Genomic DNA, 16,391 nt, shown 5'->3' on the forward strand with positions numbered 1-16,391 from the left:
AACTGCCAAGTCATTCAGAAACAAACAAAGTAAGTTTGAATACTTTGGTTGTCTTCCAGACACTTGTTCCTCACCATCGTGTTTCTGCGTCTTCACAATCTCTCACACTTTCAAGAACATCATAATTAAGTAACTGCTACTAATACTAATGGCGAAGAATAATACTGTTTTTCTTCACTTCTTCATCATTCTCTTCCTTTCTATTTCCTCACTTTCGGTTTCAGCAGCAAGAATTGTGCCTCTCTTGCAAAATTACGGAAAACCCTTTTTCAGATCAAATTTTCATAATATTTATGACACTTCAAACTATGGTGTTTTTCAGCTCAGTAATGGATTGGCTCTCACTCCTCAGATGGGGTTTGTTTCTTTTCTTCTTTCAATTGATGAAAAAACATTTCTGGTTCATTCAATTCAATTCAATTCATCATGAATTTTATTTTATTTTTTTAAAATAGTCACGTTTTTGGGATGATGTTTTTTTTTTTACCTTAAATAGAAAAGTTAGGAAGATAATTTATGTGACATATGATGATTTGGTGTTGTTGTGTAGATGGAACAGCTGGAACTTCTTTGCATGCAATATAAATGAAACAGTTATTAAGGAAACAGGTACTATTGTTTTCTTCCTTACCTAGTACTAAGCTAGTTGTAAAACCATCACTTCAAATTCACTATACTTATATTGAATGTTTTATTATTATTATAACTTTGTGTGGTAAAATTTCCCTTTGTAATTCATGTCTATTTTACTGATATATGTATTATAATATTTTTACAGCTGATGCACTGATATCAACTGGATTGGCTAAGTTAGGCTATGATTACGTCAATATAGGTACTGATCTTGTATTGTATGTCCAAAATGAAAATTCTAACAATTTAGTCCCTAAAGTATATAAAATCCATCAATTTAGTCGCTGCAATTAAGATGTTGGAGACTAAATTGACGGATTTTTATATACTTTAGGGACTAAATTGCCGGTTTACTCAAATTCTATACGTAGGTCATCTTCCTTAAGTATTTGATGTTACAATTTATGATGTGCAGATGACTGCTGGTCTTCTGTGACAAGAAATTTGAAGGTCAGTTAAATTCTGTTACTTTCAATATCACGGGATAAACTTTAGTGCTATTATCTTCTCTTGTCGCATATACTTGTCGGCTTTCAGTGTTGTCTATTTTGACTTTCAATTGGATGCGGAAAAGCTGTTTCCATTGTCATCTGTTATGTTTTGGCTAAGTGGTATTGCAGAAAATTGATATAGATAGCATGTCCTCGGATATATTTAAGAAACTATTATGCGTATGTATTTGAATACTTCATTTATACTTCCAATATGCTGGTGTGTTTGTTGTATTTGATGTTTAATCTAGCAGGAATGCGTGAATCTTATACGTGAATACATGCGCTATTCATTTTCTATATGGACTAGTCATTTAGTTGTTTTAATGAAACGGTTAAGAGTCAATTATTCAAAATATTCTCTCAATAAATATATGTTTTTCCTTACTATTTTTTATTTGGAAATGTAGGGTGACCTTGTCCCTGATCCTAAGACATTTCCGTCAGGAATTAAAGCACTTGCAGATTATGTGCATGGAAAGGGACTCAAGCTTGGCATATATTCTGATGCAGGGTAGGCTACTTTCGCAAAATTACGGCAGATTTTTTTACTCATTCTAAAATATATTAATCCCATGCTCATTGCAACTAACTGATTTTTTTTCACTTCCAACTGTTATTAGGGTTTTTACATGTCAAGTTCGACCAGGATCTATTTTCCACGAACATGATGATGCAGATTTATTTGCCTCTTGGGTTAGACTCTAATATCTCTTTTCATAATTTGCAAAAGCGTCATAGATACGCTTCATGTGTCATGGACTTTGTGAAGCTCCTAAGAATAGAAGTAGTGTTAATTCATTTCTCTTCTATGCGTGCATTACAGAGTTTCGTCAGGTTCAAATTAAATCTGATTTAAATAATCTAGATCTTCAGCCTAATATATCTTTATGTCAAATTAATTTGTTTTATAAGGAAATAAAACAGCCCTTTGGATTTGAAGTTCTGATTTGGAACATCATAAACACCAAATTTGGACCAGATATGATGTTCAGACATTTAATGGAATTCTTTTAATGTTCATATGAAAAATTATGTCTTATACAGTTCTCAATCATTGATATGGTTGAAATTTGTGTCATTTAATAGTGAAGTGATACCTAAAAATTAGTCTCATTGCCTGGTAAATTTAACTATAAATTATAATTGGCACCCTTTTTAATATGTTGATGGTTGTTTTTATATTGTGATTAGTAGATTCATCTCGAGGTGCTTTTTGGAACCACGACTTTATAAAAAAACATCCGAGTCACATTTTTCTGTAGTTTATTAATGAATTTCACCCCATTCTATTATCTTACCAGGGCGTAGATTATTTGAAATACGACAATTGTTACAATCTGGGCATCCCTCCAAAAAAACGGTTTGTTATCATCTCTGTCTCGGTGTTTGCACAAGCAACAATAACTTGTCCATATAAATTAAATCAATGTGGTTGCATGTATTCCAGATATCCACCTATGCGCGATGCCCTCAATGAAACGGGACGTAAAATTTTCTATTCAATCTGTGAATGGTAATAAGGCATGTCTGTTTTTTGGTTATGAGTTTACTTACTGATAGCATGACAGATATCATCCCACTATACTTTCGTTTTCGCAGGGGTGTTGACGATCCTGCTTTATGGGCAGGCAAGGTTGGTAACAGTTGGCGAACAACCGATGACATCAATGATACGTGGGCAAGGTTAATAACATCAATATGGATTATGGAGTTTTAATCAACTATCATTTTTGTTTATAATGTAGTATAATTTTGAGAATGATGTTTTTTGTGTTTAGCATGACAACTATTGCTGATCTTAATGACAAGTGGGCTTCATATGCGGGTCCTGGAGGATGGAACGGTACACTTAACTTTTTTGAAATTTAGTTGAAAATATAGAAGTTTTCTTACTAATCGCTCATGTTACGGTTCTTGGACAGACCCAGATATGTTGGAAGTTGGCAATGGTGGCATGACTTACCAGGAATACCGTGCTCACTTCAGCATCTGGGCTTTAGCTAAGGTGTTTCTTTTAATTCCTATTTGTCACTCCTCCCTCGTAGTGTAGGAACTTGACATGGCCTAATGATGCAAATACTATACCTGAATTTTTACATGTTTAAAAATTGTGAACTTGTGTGTGCAGGCTCCTCTATTGATTGGTTGCGATGTAAGAAATATGACTGCTGAAACACTTGAGATTTTAACCAATAAAGAAGTCATTGCTATAAATCAAGGTTGTATCACCTCTTTCTATTTTTTTTTTATCAAATTGATGCATATTGCTTTTCTGTGTTATTGTTGTTACTTGTTGCATATGTATTTTATTTATTTATTCATCTTACTCGAAAAAGGTTTCTAATTTTTATGTTTCTCTGCAGACTCACTTGGAGTCCAGGGAAGGAAAGTTCAAGTTTCTGGAATAGATGGTTGCAGTCAGGTAATCTATTATGTCTTTTGTTGTATTCTCAGATTCATTGTAATCACGGTACATAGTTCTGATGGTGTCTTTCTGGATCACGGAACTTGCATTCATCTTCGTCTTGGATGAAAATACTTTCACTATCGTACTTCTGTTACCTTTTAAAACATAAGCTATGCAAAACATGTAATCTTGTCTTTGAAATTATATATATTCTTAGACGCAACTGAAAAAAGAATCAAGATCATTAACATGTTATGCATTTTGTGTGTGATTGATTATATAGATTTAGACCATCCGTATAGACTGTATTGTATTGCTACTTCAGAATTACAAATCATATATTCCTATTTATTTTGGATAAACAACTTAATTAAGTACTTACAGCATAAATGCTTATGTATAAGCTATATCTATAATAAAAGGTAAAATAAGTCAAACTGTTCTCATATAAGCTATGCGTTATTTTTAAAAATTATCAAGCAGAGCTTATGGAAATAAGCTGATAATAACTTAAGGACATGTCATAGGACGTTTCCATAAGCTCTTCCAAATAGTCTCACGAGTGTTTATATTAGTAGATAAGCTTAAATAAGTCGATCCAAACAGGTCAAAAGTATGTTGGCTAAGAGTCAGTTTTGATAAAACTCTCAATGAACACATCAGAAATATATATAAATCTGTGTGTATACGAATTTTACAAAAACTATGAATTTTTTAAACAGCATTTCAGAAGCTATCTCATTTAACTAATCCATAAATATCTAGAAGTCTGAAATGATTTTTCCGCAACTGGCCATAAACTTATTTTAATTGAAAATCTCCTATTATAGAAGTTAGTAGCTAGCCTATACTCAGCTTAAAGTTATAATATTACTATATGGAGCTTGAAAAATGCTGGCCTTAACTTTACATGTCTACTTACAGGTATGGGCAGGTCCTTTATCAGGAAATCGTTTGGCCGTTGCTCTATGGAATCGATGCTCAAAAGCTGCCAATATAACAGCTTCATGGGAAGCACTTGGGCTTGAATCTGGAATTCATGTTTCTGTTAGGGATTTGTGGCAGGTAATCTCATTTATTTGTGTAAAAATGCTCTAGGAAACCTTTCTATTTGTTCTTATTGGACTAAATGTTTTACCTATTTAAGGACTAGTTATCTCAAAAACATTTTTGTCCTTCACTATCTTGCAGCACAAGGTAATAAATGGAGCTGCAGTGTCATCAATCAGTGCTCAAGTTGATTCTCATGCTTCACAGTTGTACATTTTGACTCCATCTACAGCATCTTATTCTGTATAGTAGCTCATACTTCATAAGGTTTTGGTTCATCTGTAAATCTAAAATGGACATGGCAGCATCTTCACCAACTACATGAACCACTGCTTGTTTATTTTCTAAATCATTTGTTGTTACTATAACTAGAATGTAAATCTTCCATCTCAAATAAATTGTGTACTATATATACTCATAAATCATGATCACATGATTTATGTCCAAAATGTGAGTCGGATGGATTTATGATGTTTTTACAAGGTATGTATGATATGAAGATTTTGGGAAAAAGGTAGCATGATAGTAATTTAGAGATTGTTTGGTTTGGTTTGGTTTTTTCTTTGTGGTTATGCATGTTATATACGTCCTTGACCTTGAACTACCCAACATCCCTATAATGCATTTTTGTATGATATAATTTATATTTTATCATATTTTTAAATAATTTTTCTAAGGCGTTTTATAATTCATTTAAAATATTTTTTTAAAAAGAATAAGTTGCATATATAATATTAAAATTAAAATGTTGCAACATCGGTTTCATAGTTCTCTACTGTAGTGGAAATGTGCAATACGTTTTTTTTCTTTCAAATTTACTAATAACTAGAATTTCACCCTTAAGATGAATAGAGTGTTTGGTGTTTAAATTCTACCTGTTGTATATAAAATATGATGTTATCAATTGAGTTAAGCTCGGCATCCAAATATGCAATATTACTAGGAGTTTAGGATGTAAGAATATGTTATTTGTTTTAGTTATTAAATAAATTAGAAAACAAAATATAAAAGTTGCAGGTAAGAAATCACATGAAATTTTGAAAAGAAAGATTGAAACTTGACATCACAGATTTAAATTTGTTTGAACATTCATCTTGCATAAAGTAGAATGAGATGTATTTTTTATTTTTGGTCAATGGAGATGTGTTTTTAGATATAGTTAGATATTATTATTTTTACACGGTATTATTTGTTTTGTTGACTTTTATACTGTAATTATTTGGTATAAAATAATATTTATTACATGTAATTAATATTTTATTGACTGATTGCAACAAAAAAAAATAATTGACTGAACTTTTTTTTTTTGATAGTATGTATTGACTAAAAACTTATTCAATAACATTCATAAAGAAATGTTTTACTTTTGTTTTTGGGCAGCATCTATCATGCACCCTTTTAGCATGCATCCCCTGCTACACCCCTACTTTTTCACTGTTTTACCGTGGGCCCACCTGAATATTGAAAAATCAAAAAATTGAAAAGCTTTATGTGATTACGGTTTTGCCCTTTCTTCTCACTTTCGCTTGTTCTCTACTCCCAACGAGAGAATTTCATCTTCCTTAAAAAAAAAACGAGAAAGCTTCATCTACTTCATCTTCGACCTTCACAAAGCAATTCTGATTTTGAGTAGATTTGCATCAATGGGTGATTAATCATCGAAATCGCGTTTCCCTCGACCACAAAATCTTTCAATTTCTTTCAATTTCTCTGCAATTTCACGGTTCAGTTGAGCAAAGAATCGGTCTCCTTCTTTACAAAATATCAAGGTTTGTTGTTTAAATTCCTCTTTATAGAATAGGAAATTGCTCATAAAGGTCTTGTAGAATAGGAAATTGCTCATTCTTAGTATAAATATTAAACCACCTGAAATTGTTCATAAAGGTTTAGGGTTAGTGTTGCTCTGAATTCAGTTTTACCTGAACCTCAGCCTCAAACAATGGCTCCATCAACAAGACAAGTTGAGGTTAAGAACAAAGGAAAATTTGTTACTGCTTATATCATTGATCAGGTACAAACTTTTATTCTTACTATATATCATTTATGATCCATTCATTTTCCTTTTCCTACCTCTTGAAAGGAAGAAAAAAAAAATGATTCATTGATTCCTCTTTTTTTGCAATATAATTTGTCATGTAGCCATATGGTGAAATGAGTCCGAAAATTATTGAAAAGATTTATCATGAACTTGAAGAAGAAGTTGTTGTGTTTGATAGAGAAAACCGTTCCTTGAAAGTTAAGTTCAATCGATCAATTCAACATCCTCTTATTGTTGGTGGGTGGTCAGAAATGAGAGCTCATTATGGAATTGATAGAAACAGAATATTAGTCATGACTTATGTGGGTAAAAACCGTTTTATACTTGATTTTCTAAATCAAGAGTTTAATCCAAACAAGTTGCCTACTTACCATAGTTATTATCACTTTGCTGCTGATCCTGTGACATTTAATGTCACACTCACTCCTTATCTTGCTTCTGTCTCTCAGTTGGTAAGTACTACCACATTATACTATGTCTTTTTGTTTTTCACATGCATGCATTAGTCTTATAGATTTATCTTTTTAAATTTTCACGGTTAATTAATGCAGTCCTTAAACAAAGACTTTGCTACCTACATAAGGAATTCTGGATTCGATAGTGTGGTTCTCTATGGTCCTCAAGGTGATGAGGTACCTTGCAAACTTGTGCTGAGGAATTCTAGAAATAAAGAGTACACAAAAATTGGTACAGGTTGGAAGAATTTCATTAATATAAATGGATTTGTTGCTGGAGATGTGCTCAACCTTAAGTTTGTCAACAAAGCAAATAGCAATTTGATGAAAGTTGTCAAAATCTAAGTCAATGTAATAATTATTTATGATATGGTGTATGCTTGATAGGTAAGTTTAGTTATGTTTTGAATGTAGTTTGGTTGTGTATGTTATTTGATTTTGTCTACAACTACTTTAACTATTTATGATGGTTGTTTTGAATGTAATTTGGTTGTGTATGTTATTTGATTTTGTCTACAACTACTTTAACTATTTAATATGCATTTGATGTAATCATCCGTTTCTAATTTAACAACTCTATGTATTGTTTGCCAAGATAACAACTCTTATGTATTATGTTTATCTTATATTTTGAGGTGCAACAAGTTTATCGGCAAATCATGTTTTCATTAATAGCTATATAGATATTTGATTTATAACAACAAAGTTTTAATTCAAAATGGTCAAGCACAAACAGTAGCTTCCATATACTACATAGCAGAAACATTAAATAAGAAAAATAAATCCTAAACCACAAACAACTAAGTTAGATGACAGTGCAACACCATACAAGTTCCAACTAGCTTAATTACAAACCAAAAGGGAATAATAACTCCTAAACACAAATCCCCACAGCCTAACTATACCAGCTTCAGCTCCAAGCCCAGCAGCCATCAGTACTTCTCAAAATCACGGTAGATTTTGCACCATCATTGTAGAAAAACATTTTCTTAATCCCTTTTTTGACTTGGTTCTTTAAAAAATCGACCCATCTACCCGCTATTAGAAAATTAACACTCGTATGTTGCACTTCCCAAGTATAGCATTCAGTTGTCTCGGAGATGGACACCTCAAGCTCATAAGCTACTGAGTCGTGGTAAATGATATCCACCACGGAGTCAGGTATCATCTACATCAATAAATGTATCGAATCAAAAACTTCAATTAGTCATAATTTAGAATAAAAATTAATAAAATAAATAGGTACAATGTGGTTGAAGTAGGTAAATACCAAAGGTTTCCCTTCTGTTGCCATGAATTCAGAAATCTCCAAAATCCACATTGGATCATAACCCCAATGACCATAATATTTAGCTGGATCGTTTGTGTCTATTTTTCCTAGGTAATGTCCCATAACTTTCATCTCAAACTTATTTTCATCAACTAACTTTAGTTTAATTAAACCAAAAACTGTTAGCTGGTACATCAACCTGAGTTTTGTTTGGTTAAACTCTAGGTATGGTTTGTCACCTTTGTTTACAAAAGCAATAACGTTGTTCCCATGTTCATCTTTGATTACTACAGTTTCCCCAATACGGGGAGCATGTCTTTGATACCAACAAGTAGGAAAATAGATTTTGTCCTGTCAAAAACAATTGCAATTTAGATTAAGGAATTCTTAAATTTCCAACTACAAACTACTTATTTGGTAACATTACCTTTCCTTCATAAAATGCAGCATGGAAATCCTCGTCATTTCCATAAGATGCTACAATTAACATAAGATAAGCAAAATACTTAGGTTATTCATTTTAAATACAATCTACTTATAATGTGAGCATACTAGATATAGCTATTGGACACAATTTCTTAAAAATCCTATAGCACATTCAGAACTCATGAGTACTCCAAACATTCTCAAATAAATAATGGTCATCAACATATTTATTTTACTACATAGTACATCATAAAACAAAACAAATTCTGATAAAAAAGTAGATTTCAATTTAAACTTACACTCATGTCTCATCCTTTTATAGGAATAGTAAAACTTTTCTGCTTTGAATTCCATTTGTATCCAGCACAAAAATGAATACAATAATTATAATGACAAAATAAGATGAAAAGCAAAAGGAAAAAAAGTTGTATCAACCAAAATGAGAAACTCACCCATTTGTCGGTAATTGGCAATCGCTTAGGAGCTTCTACTGAAATACGTGATCTATTCATGTTGGATTTCTGTAAATTTTACCTAAAGAATGAGAACAAACGCAGGATTCGAAATAGAATTGAAGAAAATTAGGGTTTCAATAAAAAAAAAGATTAGAAATTAACAAACGCAGAAGAATTAGAAATCGACCTCTGAAGAAAATGAGTTCGTCGGGGGTGAGCGGAGAAGAGAAGATGAGTTCGTCGGTGGTGTGGGTGGAGAAGAGGATCGTTGGAGAAGAGGATCGTTCTTCCTCGGAGAAAGAAAAAGACGAAGAGAAAGAGAAAGAGAAAAGTGAAAATATGATTCAGGGACATAAACATAATCTTGCATTGTTACTTAAAATAATCAGATATTAAATTGAGGTGGGACCGCAGTAAAAAAGGCTGGGTGCACTGTAAACCCCCATTTTTGGGGGTGCATGATAGATGCTGCCTTGTTTTTGTACCCAAAAAAAAAAGTTTTTTTTTTTTTTTTAATTAAGTAGTATTCATAAGTCATTACATTTTTTAAAGCTGGTTAGATATTATTACTTTTAGACGGTATTAATTGTTTTGTTGACTTATATAATTATTTGGTATAATATTAATAAAATAATTAATATTGTATTGACTAAACTTTTTTTTAAAATAATTAGTATGTATTGACTAAAATCTTTTTCTTTTTTAGAGCCTATTGACTAAAATCTTATTCCATAACATTAATAAAGAAAAAAAATATAAAAAATGTTCCTTTTGGATATAGAAAAAGAAATGTTTTACTTTTTTTTTTGGATACAAAAGGGGCCAAAGCCCAAAAGAAAAGTAACTATAGCGAGATGACTCTAGGGGTAGTTATCCCCATAACATCAGCTAACAACAATGAGCTCAGACTCATAGGACATTGTTCATACACACGCATCCCCGGCTCATGATCACACCCCAAATTAGCAAGAGCATCAGCACAAGCATTTGATTCACGATAAGAGTGACAAATCTTAACTTCCCAATCCATACCAAGTAACCGTCTAATTTCTTGAATAATTCTCCATCCAACAACACTTCCATCCTTGTCGCTTTGAAGAGTGTGTACCACAACATTAGAGTCGATATGCAGCGCAATCTTTTTGAAACCTCTATCATATGCAAACGTGAGACCATCAAAGACCCCCCACAACTCTGCAATGTATGCATTACACCGACCCAAATGATGTGAGAAACCCCCGAGCCATTGACCACCCGAGTTTCTTAGTAGTCCCCCGCATCCAGCAGTGCTACCGCACCTACTAGCACCATCGGTATTGAGCATTATCCAATCTCCTTCCGGACCATTCCACCCAATTTGTACTACCTCCTTAGTTGTTATATGCGATGCTATCTGCGAAACATTGGCTCGCTTATAATGATGAACCCAGTTCATGATCACCCGCCACGGTTGACTCGGCCTCACTCGCTCATCTCCATGAGCCTCTCTGTTACGCCAAAGCCAAAGAAAATGACACCCGACTGCCCACACACAACTCCAAATACCTGCCTTCACTCTCCCAAGATCTTGCTGCAGGTTCATAGTTATCCAATCATGCAAGTTAGCAGCATAAAAAGTAGCTCCTGCTAAGCCATTCATCAAATTACACCAAATTACTTTGGCTAAAGGGCAGTCTCGAAGAACATGCATGGTATCTTCAACTGTATCCACACAGTGCTTACACCAAGGTGTACAAACATTCATCTTACTCTTGCGATAATTTGTAAGTAAACGATCATGTTTCACCAACCATATAAAGCTACGAACTCGCTCCGGAACTTGCAGGCGCCAAACCCGCCGCCACACAACATCCCACTCGTCATCATTAAAATTACAAAGCATTGTATATGCTGAAGCAATACTGAATTTTCCATCTGTTGTGCCTCTCCAAGCTAGCCTGTCCGCAGCAGCAACATTTTTTGGTGGTACAATAGCAAATAATCTGTTTATTATATTTTGAGGCAACCATGTACTTAGATCATCTACTTTCCAAACCCCATTATTATCCACTAAGTCCTTCACCTTCCAACCTTGCAATTCGTGAGGTATTACAATGCCAAGATCTTTTATTGGCCTCCCATATAATAACCAATGATCACTCCATGCATTCACAGTAGCCCCATCACCAATAGTCCAAAATTCATACATATGAAAATTGTGTAAAGCAGTAGACAAACTCTTCCACAAAGTAGAGTCTTGCGCTCTCACAATGGGATCTTCAATACTTGAATTTTGTCTCACATATTTACCTTTCACAACATCAATCCACAGAGCTTGTTGACCAGTTCGAAGAGCCCAGCCTAATTTCATTAAACAAGCTTTATTCATATTAATTAAGCGCCGAATACCCAAACCACCATGAGCTTTTTGGTTGTGTAAAGAAATGTTTTACTTAGGAAGATAAAGGTTCGATGAAACGTCGAGGAAGGAAGGAGAACCACAAGTCGGTTAGTGGTTAACTTCAAACTATCTCCGTCACTAAATATAATACTTCATTGAGTATATAACATGAATTAAGAAAGCTTATTGTAGATTTGATAAAAATGTGTTAACTGTAGTATTAAATTTATTGACAATTACGTTATCAACGGTGATGAAGCTGACTGATGCATTGAAAACAAAGATTGTCGTTTATTAAAATGAAAAAAATTTCCCACTCAGAGGTGGAGTGTTGATTTTTTTGATGTCGTTTATTAAAATAGAATCCATCTCTTCAATTAAAAAAACATTTGCTTCTTCAAAAAAATAGAATCCATCTGCAAAATATGGAGAATCCTTGTTATTGTTCGAAGATTTTGTTTTTGTTTTAAATGAGATTTCAAAGTGGAACTAATTTAGCTAATTATTTTTGGCAAAACTCGAGCATTTGCCATACGTAATCGGAGAGACTAATCTCTCAATATCTTTGAAATCTATTTAGAGGGTTAATCTCGCACAACAAATATTTTTTTCATCTGAATTTCAAAGAGTCCAAAGAAGCCTCCTTTAGAAATGCCATAATCTCTGTAACCAAAAAAAGAAATGCCATAATCTCATTTGTACAAAATAATTAGAATTTCTGAAAACTTGAATCTTGAGCAATGAGCATCAATAGTGGGTAGACTTAGAATGATGTCATTGGCACATACAATTGTCAATTAAATTATAAAATAATTATTGCTTAACAAAATTTTTGATACAACTAAAAGAATAGATATGACCTTTTACACATATGAACATTAACCATTGAATGGTAAGGCAAATCCTGGGATGGAACTTCATCGATACGAGGCATGCTCAGAGGAACCTTCAGAGTCGAAACCAATAAGAGACAGTCATACAGATACCTGCTGTAGTTCTTTGGCTATTTTAATGAATTCTGTCATGGAGCAATTTGTTTTAATTGCGTTTGATGTTATGTGAGACCTGCTGGCAGCATAACCCTTCTGCAATAAACCAAGTACAAGGTAAGTGAATGTCCGGTTTCTAAAGCTTCATCTAGAGTCAACACGATTACATGAAGTATGTATGATTCAGTATTTCATTAAGTCAAACATGGTAAACAGATCGACAATGATAACATTATATGTTTGGATGTACATTCATGTCTCGTTTCTTGCGTCACGATATGTCATTGCCGTGAATTTTGTAAATCTAGGAATTCAAGCTTTGTAATAAATGTGCGCTCGATGTCTTTCTCACGTGATTCCAAACATGCTATAATTCATTCGGCATGACAACCATAAAATCTAACCACTTACACACGTCATACCATGCAGCAAAAGAAAATTCCACCTAAGACCTAAACAAACAGATGAAGTTTGTTGCATTTTTTAGAGTACCTCCTGCATGGCGCTCATCAAGGTCCTCAGAGGTGGAGTGTTGATTTTTGCACGGCTTGCCATCTGAGTAAATACACGTAAAAATACCATAACTCATTATTCTCACCAATGTAGCTAACAATATTTACAATGCAACAAAGATATAAGAATCACCTCATCCAAGTTGATAAACCCAAATGGCAACCTGGGGTCGCTTTCATCCACCATCAATTTTATAAGCTTTTCAAGACTGTCTTTACCATCACAGCCAATCCATGCCCACTGCTTGGCCAGATCTAACATGTCCGTAAGATATGCTGCATCATGAAGAGGCCCTGTCCAAAGAGGTCCTGATACCTTAAGGGAGTTTGAAACCTAAAAAATGAAAAGAAATAGGGTACTGTATACAATCAATAGGAAGTAACATTTTTTGTGTAATTTGATTAGACAAGTTTCAACAATTTTCCTCATTCTTGTTCCATAAATCATTCATGAAAACAACTGACAGAAATGGAAACAATATAAAAGTGTGAAAAATACAAATCCAAAAGGGCGGTTTCTAACCTCTTAGTTGTATTAATAACTTAAAGTTACCAAGTAAAAGCAGATTCAGAAGGGAAAAACAATTAACATACTTGGAACTGCGCATGTTATATGCAACAAAAGTTTAAATACGAATTTAGGATTAGATAACATACACAAGTTATCACATTAATCCGTGATGTTATTATCTAGCAATATTCCTTACCAACACTAGCTATAATTTACAAAGATAGTTTGTAAATAAATAGACATTAAAAAACCTTGACGAGTTAGTCTCAAACAAAACACACCATACCTTTGACACGCTGCAGGAGCAACTCATCCGACCAAGTTGATCCCAAGAAAATTCATGAGAATTTCCACACTGGTGACAATGGCCAATAAAACCATAATGCCTATGGCAATCACAATAGAAGTAATAAATAAGAACTACATCACAATCAAATGGTAACAACACAAGATGTGACACAAACACAAGGATTCATCACCTACTATCATGAAGTTTCCCACGATTCAATCTGAGCAAGACCCGAAAAACAGGTCCATGATAAGCATAGTACGAAAACAAGGGAGTTATATGGTACCCCAACAAAGCAGCCTCCCTGACAACCCCACCTATAAGCATCCGCAAACCAATCTCATTCGAATATGGCATAGGGCGCACATAGGCTCCATAAGCAGCTAAAGAACTAAACAATAAAAAGTCACTTACAACACAACATGCAAATATACAATAACCTATTACACTAAACATATCAAACAGCACAACAATAATAAAAGACAGTCAAGATACACCAAGAGGTTTAAAATAAGGTCTCAAACATTGACGATGCAATCATAATGTTAGGACTTAAGCACATGAGCAGAGCCCAATCAAAAAGACTAGCCCTTAAGTACCACATTGAGCACTTTAATATACTCAATGTGGGACTCCTAACATTGCCAACACCCTTTAAGAGCCAACGTCCACGACGGCTTTCACTCTATCAGGATTCGATGGAGCACCTAAATCCAGCCTATAGGTAGCCCTTTCCGTGGTCCAACTCTCAACGAAAACACCAATTGTTAGGACTTAACCACATGAGCAGAGTCCAACCCAAAAGACTAGCACTTAAGTACCACATTGAGCACTTTGATATACTCGATGTGGGACTCCTAACACATAATGCCATTGAAGGCACATCTGCAACCTTTGTTTCTCTTCAAAACCAGACCAAACAAAACAAAACAAAACATAACAAAAAAAGAAACTGAGAAAGAAAATACTATTCTTACTGATGAGGACGGTGTCCACCAGAAGAGAAACCGTCAGTTGAAGTGACATATAACAAGCCACCATATTTCAATGTATTGATAGCAGACCTCAAAAAAGAAGAATCACTACCAAAAGAATCAATATCAATAAAATCAAAGAAACTCTTCTCAACATAATAATCTGTCATAACTCTATTAGCTTCTAAATGAGTAACAACCCATTTTTTCTCTTCTTTCACACAAACTCTACTCAAATTATCCACAATGGTCTTTCCATAACACTCATTTCCATCATTAGCAGCAACAAAATCAGCTTCAGCTTCCTTCAAATACCTCGCTGACCGAATCCCACAACCACAAAGAGCATCAAGAACACGCAAACTACCATTAACTTTCTTCTGCAAAGAAGCTGCAAGTACACCAAGGTCTCTTCCGGTAGCACTTTCTCGCCGGTAAAATGCACCGCCGGTATCAAACTCCAAACCACGTTCAACTTGGAACCCATTTCCAGGAACAAAATTACAACATTGGGTTTGCGGAAAATGAGGAGAAAAAGCAAGAGTTAATAACATTGCGTCGGAAAATTATGATGATGGAAGAAAAGTAACTGAAATTTTGTCTTTTTATTCATAAAAACCGATGAAGAAAGAGAAAACACTTTGTATGAATACATTAAATAAAAGATGAGATTTTTAAATTTTATAATTGAAAAAAATTGATTTTTTTTCCTTTGGTCTTATCTAATTTTTGGGTTTTTTTTATTCATTTTTGGGATTATATAAAGAAGCAAAATGAGTGATTTTGACTAAAGCAAGTGAGAGTTAGTAGCTAAAAACCTAATCGCGGATGGAAAAATGTGGAGCTTGTTGAAGGGGGAGAGTTTCTTCGCTTAGGATTTTGGTTTCTTCCTCGTTCTTCTTTGTGGTTAATAACTTGTTTTAGGTTAAGATCTTCTGATCTAGTTGCCTTCATAAAAAAATTGAAAACTTTTTAATGTTTTTAGGTTTTTTTATCATATGCTAATTTTATTTTTATTTTTTAATAATCAAAAGAGCTAAATTCTTGTTATCGGTTTCAATTAGTTTTATCAGTGACCTAAAGATTTGTTGTGAAAGGGGTGATTTTAGGTTATTTATTTATTTAATTTTAAAAAATAATTTTTAATTATTTTTCATTCATCATGTAGCTTGTTATGTTTTTCTCGTTGTTTAGATGATTTAGTATATGGTTGATTTTTTGCTTGAAAAAAAATAATTTTTCGGTTCATTTTTTGCTTGTATATGGTTATTTATTTATTTAATTTTAAAAAATAATTTTTGATTATTTTTCATTCATCAATGTAGCTTGTTATGTTTTTCTCATTGTTTAGATGATTTAGTATATGGTTGATTTTTTGCTTGAAAAAAAAATGGTTTTTGGTCATTTGATTTGGGGTTAGGTTTAAAGTTAGGGTTTTTGGGTACGAATTGAGTCAACTCTTGTAGAATGTCTTACCTAATCTTTGTTTTATTTATAGGGCATCTGAG

General features: G+C 33.4%; 4 protein-coding genes across 4 annotated transcripts; 2 read left to right on the forward strand and 2 right to left on the reverse strand.

The window, feature by feature from the left end:
• Window positions 1–5,097, forward strand: LOC123913430 (alpha-galactosidase 3). The gene is made up of 15 exons (XM_045964172.1): window positions 1–357; window positions 551–609; window positions 779–835; window positions 1,049–1,083; window positions 1,535–1,638; window positions 1,748–1,820; window positions 2,429–2,487; window positions 2,575–2,640; window positions 2,727–2,810; window positions 2,906–2,970; window positions 3,050–3,132; window positions 3,256–3,346; window positions 3,491–3,549; window positions 4,459–4,599; window positions 4,726–5,097. The coding sequence occupies exons 1-15, from the start codon at window positions 149–151 to the stop codon at window positions 4,831–4,833; spliced, it is 1,293 nt and encodes a 430-aa protein (XP_045820128.1). The 5' UTR covers window positions 1–148; the 3' UTR covers window positions 4,834–5,097.
• A 1,426-nt stretch (window positions 5,098–6,523) lies between these two features.
• On the forward strand, window positions 6,524–7,422 carry LOC123914976. The gene is made up of 3 exons (XM_045966136.1): window positions 6,524–6,595; window positions 6,724–7,074; window positions 7,174–7,422. Exons 1-3 carry the CDS (start codon window positions 6,524–6,526, stop codon window positions 7,420–7,422), a joined length of 672 nt encoding a protein of 223 aa, XP_045822092.1.
• A 377-nt stretch (window positions 7,423–7,799) lies between these two features.
• LOC123914977 lies at window positions 7,800–9,229 on the reverse strand. Its single transcript, XM_045966137.1, has 6 exons — window positions 9,226–9,229; window positions 8,775–8,824; window positions 8,348–8,698; window positions 8,113–8,245; window positions 7,933–8,015; window positions 7,800–7,826 (listed from the first exon to the last, which is right to left on the reverse strand). Exons 1-6 carry the CDS (start codon window positions 9,227–9,229, stop codon window positions 7,800–7,802), a joined length of 648 nt encoding a protein of 215 aa, XP_045822093.1.
• A 3,112-nt stretch (window positions 9,230–12,341) lies between these two features.
• Window positions 12,342–15,805, reverse strand: LOC123913431 (tRNA (guanine(26)-N(2)/guanine(27)-N(2))-dimethyltransferase). The gene is made up of 6 exons (XM_045964173.1): window positions 14,887–15,805; window positions 14,100–14,300; window positions 13,907–14,006; window positions 13,243–13,443; window positions 13,090–13,152; window positions 12,342–12,693 (listed from the first exon to the last, which is right to left on the reverse strand). Exons 1-6 carry the CDS (start codon window positions 15,435–15,437, stop codon window positions 12,583–12,585), a joined length of 1,227 nt encoding a protein of 408 aa, XP_045820129.1. The 5' UTR covers window positions 15,438–15,805; the 3' UTR covers window positions 12,342–12,582.
• Window positions 15,806–16,391: the final 586 nt, after the last annotated feature.

The sequence above is a fragment of the Trifolium pratense genome, linkage group LG3, assembly GCF_020283565.1.
Source record: "Trifolium pratense cultivar HEN17-A07 linkage group LG3, ARS_RC_1.1, whole genome shotgun sequence".
Taxonomy (NCBI): Eukaryota; Viridiplantae; Streptophyta; class Magnoliopsida; order Fabales; family Fabaceae; genus Trifolium; species Trifolium pratense.

Excerpts from the sequence above, each read along its gene's own strand:
- LOC123913430 (XM_045964172.1), top strand. The coding sequence starts at position 149 with ATGGCGAAGAATAATACTGTTTTTCTTCACTTCTTCATCATTCTCTTC. Across the intron at positions 3,347-3,490 it reads AGTCATTGCTATAAATCAAG|ACTCACTTGGAGTCCAGGGA; the intron begins GTTGTATCACCT and ends GTTTCTCTGCAG. Across the intron at positions 4,600-4,725 it reads CTGTTAGGGATTTGTGGCAG|CACAAGGTAATAAATGGAGC; the intron begins GTAATCTCATTT and ends ACTATCTTGCAG.
- LOC123914976 (XM_045966136.1), top strand. The coding sequence starts at position 6,524 with ATGGCTCCATCAACAAGACAAGTTGAGGTTAAGAACAAAGGAAAATTT. Across the intron at positions 6,596-6,723 it reads CTGCTTATATCATTGATCAG|CCATATGGTGAAATGAGTCC; the intron begins GTACAAACTTTT and ends TTTGTCATGTAG. Across the intron at positions 7,075-7,173 it reads TTGCTTCTGTCTCTCAGTTG|TCCTTAAACAAAGACTTTGC; the intron begins GTAAGTACTACC and ends TAATTAATGCAG.
- LOC123914977 (XM_045966137.1), bottom strand. Across the intron at positions 8,699-8,774 it reads CTGCATTTTATGAAGGAAAG|GACAAAATCTATTTTCCTAC; the intron begins GTAATGTTACCA and ends TGTTTTTGACAG. Across the intron at positions 8,246-8,347 it reads CAACAGAAGGGAAACCTTTG|ATGATACCTGACTCCGTGGT; the intron begins GTATTTACCTAC and ends TTATTGATGTAG.
- LOC123913431 (XM_045964173.1), bottom strand. The coding sequence starts at position 15,437 with ATGTTATTAACTCTTGCTTTTTCTCCTCATTTTCCGCAAACCCAATGT. Across the intron at positions 13,153-13,242 it reads GGTTTATCAACTTGGATGAG|ATGGCAAGCCGTGCAAAAAT; the intron begins GTGATTCTTATA and ends GTATTTACTCAG. Across the intron at positions 12,694-13,089 it reads TGATGAGCGCCATGCAGGAG|AAGGGTTATGCTGCCAGCAG; the intron begins GTACTCTAAAAA and ends GGTTTATTGCAG.